This window comes from Notolabrus celidotus, chromosome 2 (genome assembly GCF_009762535.1).
Source record: "Notolabrus celidotus isolate fNotCel1 chromosome 2, fNotCel1.pri, whole genome shotgun sequence".
In the NCBI taxonomy this organism is placed as follows: Eukaryota; Metazoa; Chordata; class Actinopteri; order Labriformes; family Labridae; genus Notolabrus; species Notolabrus celidotus.
In genome coordinates this window covers 5,054,666-5,066,149 of record NC_048273.1, presented here as the reverse complement: position 1 = coordinate 5,066,149, position 11,484 = coordinate 5,054,666, and the positions used below count along the sequence as shown (strand labels likewise).

General features: G+C 40.5%; 1 protein-coding gene across 1 annotated transcript; it reads left to right on the top strand.

The window, feature by feature from the left end:
- The first annotated feature begins 1,470 nt into the window (after positions 1-1,470).
- Positions 1,471-7,971, top strand: LOC117828374 (receptor-type tyrosine-protein phosphatase C-like). Its single transcript, XM_034705478.1, has 15 exons — positions 1,471-1,477; positions 1,582-1,761; positions 1,905-2,051; positions 2,217-2,255; positions 3,242-3,511; positions 3,608-3,847; positions 3,941-4,054; positions 4,261-4,395; positions 4,535-4,681; positions 6,168-6,317; positions 6,776-6,984; positions 7,092-7,152; positions 7,243-7,351; positions 7,532-7,563; positions 7,674-7,971. Exons 1-15 carry the CDS (start codon positions 1,471-1,473, stop codon positions 7,697-7,699), a joined length of 1,866 nt encoding a protein of 621 aa, XP_034561369.1. The 3' UTR covers positions 7,700-7,971.
- Positions 7,972-11,484: the final 3,513 nt, after the last annotated feature.

The following is an 11,484-nucleotide window of genomic DNA, read 5'->3' as shown; positions in this document are numbered from 1 at the left end:
CAACTTCTGTCCTTGTCATGTGAGTTAGCTCAATGCTGCTGAAGTAGTCATAGTTTGACAGTGTAGGGGCGGTGGTAGACAGACTGGTAGTGATGTTTGGTTTGACATGACTAATGATTTCTTGTAACGCAGATGATATAGCCACCTCACCTCCACTCAACACCATACACACTGCTCCACCTTCAGTCACCAGCTTACCTAGCACCGCCTCACCTCCACGCACCATGACAGCAGCTCCTGTCGCGTCTCCAGGCACCTCAGTTATTGCCACCGAACCTCCACTCACCCCACTCAACACAACCACCAAGCCTGGTAATGTAATCTGTTTACATCTGTGTCGGGAACATTAGCACAGATCAATATTCCTGTACTCTTTAAAGTGCAGTTTTTGAACTCACTAATGTCGGCTGATGTTCAACCACACCTTTTCATGTATTTAGCCTGTTGCTAATCTACGTCATATTCACACAGCGACCATTTTCCTGTGACGTCACACTCAGGGTGGGAAGCTCAAGTGTTGTTATCTGACATATTTTGATCCACTGCTCTTTAAGAAACCTGAGAGATAACGGATAAGAAAAAGAATACAGATAGACATCAGGACATTCAAGTTTAAAAACAGATTTTATAACTCATTAGCTACACTTGGACCATCGTTGCGCGCACGAGGCAGCTGGTCAGGTCTGTGTCTGGACTGACAATGCCCTGGCAACAGTCGGGAGGTCATTCAGTGGCAGTGATCCTCCAACTGAGCCACCGGCGAATGAAGAGGGAGGGGAGAGCACAGGAGATAAACGTTCATTACGCACAGGTGGACACGCCGGCACTAACTGCGATGGTGCGCTGGAATCATCCAGACGCAAGAAAATGCAGTGTTGTAATGAGTTTTTCAATAGGAGATATTGCATGGCTCCTTTTTGTGACTGGCTCCAAATCAGCCCTTACTTAGGTCATCCAGCAGCTCAAAAATGGCATTGCTGAATAGATGATATGTCTCTATTATTTTTATTTCTGACAGTCCAAATATGCTGACACGTGCACAGAAGATTCTCTCGCTCCATCGTCTGTCATTGCATTTATCCCTCCTTCTCAGGTGACCGCAGACATTTGTGCATAACGCTGTGCCAGTTTGCACCTGCCTTTCAAACGTGCAAAATACAGACGCAAAAACACCGCCCGCTATCTGCTTCAGGTTTGATAAATCACATTGCATGTGCTAAATGATTACACTTGCATCTCCTCCTCCCAGTGTTTTGCATGTTCTGATAATCTGTATATATTCTGCATATTCATGACGGCAAGCACGCTAAATGGATTGCGCGTACTATTTTGCTCATTTGACAGACGCATATCCTTGGTTTACCCAGTTAGTACATCAACTTTCGAGTTTGCACATGTTTTTATACACGCAAACCTTTAGTAGATCAGGCCCTGAGTTTGACATCACCAGAAAATAAAGGCCATATGAATATGATCCGTAGAGTCCATCCATCACTCTGAGTAGAAAAGAGCTACGTTTAACTACTGTCAGAACTGTAGTGACATTGTGTTTAGCTTGACTAATGCTTTCTCTTAATGCAGATGATAAATCCGACTTACTTCAAGGCAACACCACACACACTGCTCCACCTTCAGTCACCAGCTTACCTAGCACCACTTCACCTCCACGCACCGTGACAGCAGCTCCTTTCACGTCTTCAGGTACCTCAGTTATTACCACCAAACCTCCACTTATCACACCCATCACAACCATCAAGCCTGGTAATGTAATCTGTTTACATCTGTGTTGGGAACATTAACAGTGAAGTCATCCTGAAACTGTTCTTAGACGTTATATCAGGTAAGACTGTTGGCAGAAAAATGTGTCCATATGAAGGTGACTCCTTCTGCTCTCCATCCTGCAGCCATTCCTCCTGCAAACACCTGGCCCACACTCAATCCAACCACCAAGAGCACTGACCCTAAGACAAGCACCTCTCTCAATGAGACCTTACCAACAAGCTACAATCCCATAGTCACCAAAGGTTGGAATTACTACTACTACTACTATGGTAAGACTGTATTTCTCTTGTGTGAGTATAAACAGAGGCACCAACACTGGAGGAAACTAATAAGTCCAGTAGCTTTCTCTTCTCCAAGTTTGGCAGAATATTTTTTACAATCACATATTAACATTTTGTTGATTTCTTCTCTGATCTCAAATTAATCTTCTCCAGTCACCATGAAACCAACTCCACCACCGGCTCTGATTCAATGTGAGTACTGGTGTTTTTCTCCCCAATATAAAACAACACTTAAAGTCTTCTTTCTTGATTTAAGCTCATGTTTATCAGTAGATCTGTCTCTGAGTTGGGCTTTGTTGGCAGTGACGTGATTCTGGATGTTGAAGTGTTGTTTATGATTCTACTCAGATTAAGTTCTCCTCTAGTGTTTCAGTGGGCTTTGGGAAAACTGTTGATACAGAGTGTAATGTAACCTTGGATCCCACTGAACAATAACTGAAGACCATTTATCTTTTATTTACCTTTACAAACAGAAATCTGTCTGAAATGAAGCCAACAATCTGCTCTTATGAGTACTCTCTCAATATCCACTTCACTTCTCTAGAAGCTAGTCGGATTTAAATAATGTCAACAAACAGAAAAGAAGGTTTCGGTTGGAAGTCCTTCATAACCAACAGCTAGCAACAACACAAGTCTCTGCAAACTGAATATGGCTCCCAGAGTCCCAGATCTACAGCTGGAGGTGTGTTAGAGCTTAGTGTTGTCCCAAAGTGTGTGAGGGCTCTCAACTCCAAATGAAACACCTTCAGTAAGTCCTGACTAAATGTGAGGAAGTGTTTGTAGAGGATAACATAAGATAGATTCAGAAAAATGGGATATAAACAAAGCAAACTCTCTACATGACGACATGTCGTTCATCACTTCTGTGGTTGACTTTTTGATGAGGTCTACAAACTGAAGTCAGCTTTTTACTCTTCTTCTTAACAACTGATTTCTTTCAAGGTAAGTGTGATGTCATCATAGGGTCGTCCATTCCTCATTTTTACACCAAGCCCTCACATACTCACACACTGCATCTCTTTAAAGTCTGTGAGGGTTCAGTGTTCAGGTTCGAGGTGAGGACTGGGACAAGGCTGCTGTGTTGTCTGCGACTGACGATGGTTTCTGAAATACAGCTGAAGTAGATTCATCAGAGTTTACAAACATTCATTTAGTAACTCTGTTGTTGTTTTGTGCAGGTTCTTACGATGTCTCGACCATCAAGTTTGGCCTTCAGATAGACATAACAAGCTCTACTGATGGTTTCTACCACATGACCATCACTGAAGAGGCACAACCTGAGAAGACTGTCCAGTTTAATCACTCCAACCAAACCTCGTCACATGACTTCAAACATCTGAAGCCTTGTACTCAGTATGAGCATGCCGTGAAGTTTATCCATGATGATGGCACAGTAACGTCCTGTTACCACACCAGTAATGTAATTACTGTAGTCACAGAAGAAATGAGTGAGTTAAAATAACAACTACAGTCTAACTGTATCTTACATTCTTTCTTTATTTGAGAGTTTGGAGAGACGTTCATGCATCACTTTTCTGTTTCAGATCGAGGAGACGTTGAAGAAGGTCGCTGTGTCTCAGGACATGTTTGTTACAGGAGTGATTGGGACATCGGCTCTTTGATGTCAGCGTCCAATAATGTTAAAGCGAAGCAATGCCGCAATGACTCTACAGTGTTCTGTATCAAACCTGGTATCAACGACTTTTGCACAACCTTGACTACGACCTTCACTTCAACAAACTGTTCAACGTCCTCCTTCAACAGCTCTAAATACATCCCTGTTGGTGAGTTCAACACAGCCGTACGACAGACTTCAACATGCTGAGCAGATCTTGTTGCTTCATGTTTAATATTTGTCATACTTTTTGTTTTTACAGAGTCTTTGGATGCAAGTGACATAAAACAAAAGGTCCTGATGGAACTTCCTGCTAAAATAGAAGCAACATTACCTCCAAACTGTGATAAACTCCCCATCGATTACACCTGTCTGGGTGAGTTTACATGAATGGTGGGAATAAGGAGCCGTAAGAGGAAGTGGAGGTGTAGCTTTAAGCCCTCTGTGATGAGTTTTAATAGAAGACTGTTCAGTGCAGTGAATGTGTCCATGTTTGAAACTGTTCTCAACCCAAAGATAAATGCTCACAGAGACTCAAACACCAGCTGATGAGGAAATGTTGTCAATCGTTTGTATCCTCAGAAAATGGAAACACCAGCAACCCCAAGACTCTGTCTGAGGTGGAGCCGTTCACAGACTACAGCTGTACGGGTCAGATCAACAAAAACAATGTTAACATAACAACCACACCTGCTGTCAATGTCTACATAGACTGTGGTAAGTTAAATTCTCTGAAGTTAGATTCACTCTGCTTCAGTTTAGTCAGAAGAACAGCTCGTATGTAGAGATAGCTCAAGATGAAGGACACCACCAGAGAATGAGTTCAGTGTCACAGATATTTAATGTGTTCTCACAGATGTTACAACAAGAATCACACCTGAGAGGGTGACCAACACTTCCATTCATCTGAGCTGGACCTCAACCAGCCTGAGCTGTAAAGATGCTCTTTACAACTATCCAAAGTTTGGTTTTGTCTGCAGTTGTGTCCCTCCACCGAAACACGGTACGTAAAGATGCTTGAAGTGTCTCAGCACAATCCACTCTTCATTTTTCAAACACACTGAACTTCTATAAAGGTTTTACAAATCCTCAGACCGGTCTGTTTACCTGAAGCTCTCAGGACCAGAGCTGTTCACTATCAGGGATAATGATTATTGATACAAAAACATAACCAACAAACCAATCTGCTGTAGTGTCATTCTTTAATTCATATCAGCTGCTTTATCTTTCAAACACAACAACCAGTTCAATAGGGAGAGAGAGGTTCATGAGTTACAGATAAATATGTCTCTGTAGTTAAAGTTCCTCACCTGTGGTCACGAGCTGTGGGTAGTGACTGAAAGAACAATATCGCGAATACAGGTGGCCGAAGTGAGCTTTCTCTGCAGGGTGTCCGGGCTCAGCCGTAGAGAGAGGGTCAGGAGATCAGATATCAGGGAGAGGCTCAAAGTAGAGAGGATGGATAGATAGATGGATAGATGGATGGATGGATGGATGGATGGATGGATGGATGGATGTTTGGATGGATGGATGGGTGGATGGGTGGATGGATAGATAGATAGATGGATGGATGGATGGATGGATGGATGGATGGATGGATGGATGGATGGATGGATGGATGTTTGGATGGATGGATGGGTGGATGGGTGGATGGATAGATAGATAGATGGATGGATGGATGGATAGATGGATGGATGGATGGATAGATGGATGGATGGATGGATGGGTGGGTGGGTGGGTGGATGGATAGATAGATGGATAGATAGATGGATAGATGGATGGATGGAGGAATGGATGGATGGATGGATGGATGGATGTTTGGATGGATGGATGGATGGATGGATGTTTGGATGGATGGATGGGTGGATGGGTGGATGGATGGATAGATAGATAGATGGATAGATAAATGGATAGATGGATGGATGGATGGATGGATGGATGGATGGATGGATGGATGGATGGATGGATGGATGGATGGATGGATGTTTGGATGGATGGATGGGTGGATGGGTGGATGGATAGATAGATGGATAGATGGATGGATGGATGGATGGATGGATGGATGGATGGATGGATGGATGGATAGATAGATAGATAGATAGATGGATGGATGGATGGATGGATGGATGGATGGATGGATGGATGGATGGATGGATGGATGTCTCTGACAGAGATGATGTGTTACTGAATTATTGTCAGAGTCTCTTTAGAGGTGGATGATTGTGCGTAATGAGAGCATGAATGAACCGCAGGAAGAGAAAGTCATATTGAAAAAGACAGCAGTCCTATGATAGGCTAACCATGGGGGTGTGCTGCAGTGTCATTGGATAGATGTAACCTGGTGATGAGAGCAGCTGATGACCACAGGTGATATTAGTGAGCCTGTGTGGAGGAGTGAATACAACAAAGTGACAATAAGTCAGCGAGCAGGATGAAGATTTCCTGACTGAACTTCTATTAAAGCTTCAATTGATGAAACTGTGTTTCAGGCTCAGGACGGACATCTTCAAAAAGAAGAGGAACATGTCAAATTCGTGACCTGAAACCAGACACTGACTATAAGTGTGAAGTCCAACCTGTCTATGATGGCATGAATGTTGGCAGTCCAGCCTCAGTTACAAAAAGGACCGACATCGGCAGTAAGTATCCACAAAGCGTCTCTTAGAGAAAAAGAGAGAGCAACATAAAGGAAACAAAACAGTCTGTCCTGTTTGTGTGTTTGTTCAAGATGTTGTTGTTTGTTTGCATTTTTAAATATTATGTTATGATGTGTGTGTGTGTGTGTGTGTGTGTGTGTGTGTGTGTGTGTCAGTTAAAGTTAATGTCTGTCTGAGAGTCAAGCTGACTCTTTCACAGGCAGTATGCTAACTTCATTAATAAAAGAAGCATGATTATTAAGGATGCTAAGTTATCTAGCATTGATGGTTTCAGTTACAGTGGAGCTCCAGTGATCAGTGAAGTAGGGGTCATGTACAGAATAAGAACACACATGGATTACAGCCTTCTTACTAAACAACAGTGGTCACAGTCATTGTTCTCCTCTGTGTGACGCTGAGAGTGTGGTGTGTTACTGAAAACATGTTTTTAATCTTCACAGCACCAGAAGATATCCGTTCCCTGTCTGTGACTGTTCAAGAGCATAATGTGATAAAAGTAACCTGCGAACGTATAACACAATTCAATGGACCTGACGGGAAATACATCGCTCATCTCAGTCATGGTGGGACCACAGTGAAACATGTAAATGACAGGGAGTGCAAGTTTGAATTCAGAGACCTGAGCTACTCTACAACATACCGCCTGGAGGTTTGTTTAATCCTAATATTTGCTTTCAGAAGATTATTTGCAAACTTGATTTCTCCTGTTTCTTCAGATATTGTATTTCTTGATGAAGAGTTTTACTTTGATTCCAGGTGGCTGCTTTCAATGGGAAACATACAGGCAAACCGGAGAGAAAAGAAGTCGACACTCTCTGTATGAGCTGCTTTCAATCAATACAACATGAGTTATTATGTTATCTGCATTTCAAACATAACTGTGTCTATTTTTTTTATGTCACCTCAGACAATGACAAAGCTGTCATTGGGTTCCTGATCTTCCTCATCATCCTCACCTCTGTGGCCCTTCTGTTGGTCGTCTATAAGATGTTCATCCTGAAGTGCAGACAGTCTCAGTAAGGATGTTTCTGTGTATTTGACTCTTACATCACTTTGAAACATTTTCTTGTGCTTCAGTTTGACTACAACTTTCTTCCCCCTTATCATTAGTCACCTCATGAATCTTCAGTATTTAAATGTCTTATTGAATTTACATCTGACGTTGAATGAATTCTATTTCCTGGATTCTTCTGCAGTGTTGGAGACATGGTGCTTGACGAAAATGCAAGTGAGTATGCTTTTGTTGTCTCTGCATAACTGCTGCAAACGTAGAGTTATTAAGCACTTCTTTTTGACAAGCTCTACTTTGCACTTCTTCCTGTTTTTGTATCTTTGTAGTTTATATGAACATGCCTAGATCCTGATGCTGCCATGAAGAAGCTCTGATGAAGAAGGCCTGATGAAACGTCGCTCCACATCATCAGATTTACATTCGTTTGTACGCCATTGAGTCAAATCCTTATCAAAGCAGTGTTGTAAATGTTCCTCATGTGTCCCTAAACTTTGAACTCTCTGGACTTCAAGACAACAAGTGTTTTTTAAAAGTAATCTTAAGACTTACCCTTTTTATCTGGCTTTTAACTTGGAGTAATTTCATTTAAACCCTGGACTGCATTATTACCATGAAGACCAATGTTTTAGCACGTTTTGATTTGATCTCTTATTACATCTTATTTTATTGTATTTTTTTTATGGAAAGGATTAAAAAAAAATCTATATATATATACATACATATATATTGGCATTTTTGCCTGTATTGATAGGACAGCTGAAGAGAGAGACAGGAAGGATGGGGAGTAGAGAGTGGGGGATGACATGAAGCAAATGGTCGAGGTCAGAAATGGAACCAGCGACGAGGTCTATAGCCTCTGAATATGGGGCGCGCTTAAACCGCTAGGCCACCGGCACCCTGATTTTATTGAAATGATTTTCATTTAATTTCCTTTTATTAAAAGGATTTTAATGTATTAATTTTATCTTCATGATTTTATTTTATTTGAATGATTTTATTTACATTTTATTTTATTGATTTTATTTTTATTTTTGAGTCTTTATTGGACAGAAAAGCTGAAGCTGTAAATACGGCACACGCTGAAACTGCTCAGCCAATGGCACTGCTTTTAGTCAGTTATTAACCAGCAGTTCACAGAGCAAGTCCAAAAATAAAAGCCAGTTATGGTGAGGACAAGATGTTTTACACTGATAGCACATGAGATTATTTGAGGACTCTTTATTTGAGGGTGAAGCTGAGCAGTAAAAAGAGGAATTAAAGGTTCTTCATCTGTGAGTTAAAATCTTCTCATGGTCTCAAACATGAGATGAAGCTGCTGGAAAATATGTAACAGGGGGTTACTATTACCCAAAAAAGTAGACCACATCACTCCAGTTCTTAGATCCCTACACTGGCTTCCTGTCTGTCAGAGAATAGACTTTAAAATCCTGCTGTTGGTTTATAAAGCACTGAATGATTTAGGCCCAAAATACATTGCTGATCTGCTGCTGCTTTATAAACCACCTCAACCTCTGAGGTCATCAGGTACTGGTCTGCTTTCAGTCCCAAGAGTCAGAATGAAACATGGTGAAGCAGCGTTTAGTCATTATGCACCACATATCTGGAACATACTCCCTGAAAGCTGCAGGTCTGCTCCAACTCTCACCTCTTTTAAATCAAAGACTAAGAACTTTTTTTCTGTTACTGCCTTCTTATCTTAGATTATTTTAACCCACTTTAAATTAAAATTGTCATGTCATTTTTAGTATATTTCTAATTTTCCTTTTCTTTTCTGTTTTATTATATTTGTCATTTTAATTATGTTCTTTTATGCCTGTCTGAATGTTTCCAATGCTTTTAATGTTTTAATGTAAAGCACATTGAGTTGCCCTCATGTATGACATGTGCTATACAAATAAAGCTGCCTTGCCTTGCCTTACTATTCACTATGCAGCCACTTATCTCTACAATGTCATGTAACAGGTCTAAACTCTGCAGGCCAGACACTGCAGTACCTTCAGTGACCACTTGGGGCCGACTCCAAAAGTGGTCAAATTCAAACAGATCCATGTCCGATCCATCTCCGACCTGTCACAGCACCAGATCTGATAGGTTTCTATTCTAGTCAATGTGTTAACTTCCACTGGAGCCGCTCCAGATCCAGCAGGTCGGAATGCAACGGATCAGATACACAAGACTTCTGTTTTTGCAGGATGCCGGAGCACGATGCATCAATCTCAACAGAGCAGACGGAGCGGGACAGGAAGTCAGGTTTCACCAAAACAAAATGAAAACACCCGGTTAATTTCAGAATAAAACACTCTGTGTTATCACCAGATCGTTTATGAAAACTGAACGAGGGTTGAGTTTCTATATAAGCTGCTGTTTTGAAGTCTTAAAGTAACGGGATGCGGTCACAGGTAGAGACTGTTGGCTCTCTGATAAACATCAACACAAAAACCAGAAGAACAAACCTTCAGGTCCTCTTAATTGAAACCACTCAGTCATTGTGTACATTATATTGAGTGGCAGTTCAAAATAATACACAAACAAAAAAGAACAACAGATGTGTAGCTTGAGGATTTCCTGTTTGCAGAATCACATGAGCTTTGTGGTTTGGGTATAAATCAGCCACATATATTAACTGCAAACACACACACACACACACACACACTCTGTGAGATACGGCAGGTATGTGTGCTCTCAGGATCCTGCTGCTCTGCGTTGGAGTCATCACTTTGGCTGACTGTAAGTGTCTTTAACATCAGAGTCACGGTCTTTAAATTAATCAAAGTTAGTGTAGAGATGAAAAGGGGATTTTTTAAACCCTGTCTTTAAGTCTGCCGTCTGCTTCTTTCTGTTTTTCTTGAAATATCACATCAGAAAACTTGGTTTGGTTGCAGCATATTGGTAATGAACCATTTGTTTTAGTATTTTAGTTTTGAACATTTAAAATCATTGTTTGAGATCAACTTAGTTTTCTTTTCTTTTCTTGATCATTTTAATTTGTATTTATTTGAAGACACAGACAGTATTAATACTGTGAATTAAAAAATACCCAAGGGCCTGATTTAGATTTATCATTCAGAGAAAAAAACAACAAATATTTAGAGTTCAAGTATTTCAACTAGGTCCTCACAGTGTCGCAGCAATGCTATGGGACAGAGATCGGATCAACGACCTCTTAAAGATCTCCTCTCATGATGCTGTTTCCAACACAAATTCAAATCATGTTTTTCTTGAGAGAAATTTCCATCAGAGGATCTCTCGGACAGATGTAACCGTTATCACTGCAGTGTCATGTTTTAAAATATTGTGCAGATCTGTCTGGTGTCTACGGAAGCATGCTGTATTCACATGAGAAAAGAAAATCTGCTCCGTGGGGACCAGTATTTATAGAGATTGTTGTATTTATTTTAATTATTGTAAACACTGTAGATTAATACCAAAGACATCAAACATATGAAAGAACATATATGGAATTATTTAATTTTTTAAAAAGTGTTAAACAAAGCAGAATATGTTTTATATTTTAGATTCTGTAAGTAGCCCCCTTTTCCCTTCATGACAGCTTTGCACACTCTTGGTATTCTCTCAGTCTGCTTCATGAAGTGGTCTCCTGGAATGGTTTCTAATTAACATGAGCCTTGTCAAGAGTTCATTTGTAGAATGACTTGCCTTCTTAATGTGTTTGAGACCATCAGTTGTGTTGTTCAGAGGTAGGGTTAGTACACAATGGATAGCCCTATTTGACTACTGTTGTAATCCACATTATGGCAAAACCAGATTATTTCATAGTTTTGATAGCTTCAGTATTAAACTACAATGTTGAAAATAATTAGAATGAATAAAAACCATTGAATGAGAAGGTGTGTCCAAACTTTTGACTGGTAGTGTAGATAAATAATAACAATCACATTTCTGTTACTTAAAGACATGAATATCTCCTAATGTCTTCAACCCAAAGTGAATAAAACTGGATCAAACTGAACAACCGGGGCATGTTTATGATACTTCCTCATGTGGCCTTGAGGTGCTGTTAGGTCTTAACTGTAGCCGTATGTCGTTAATTCAGAAAAACAGAGCCGAATGTTTTTGTAACAGGAAATATTTTCTCGGAATTCTGAAGTAATTCAGTCATTAATTCAGAAAAACTGA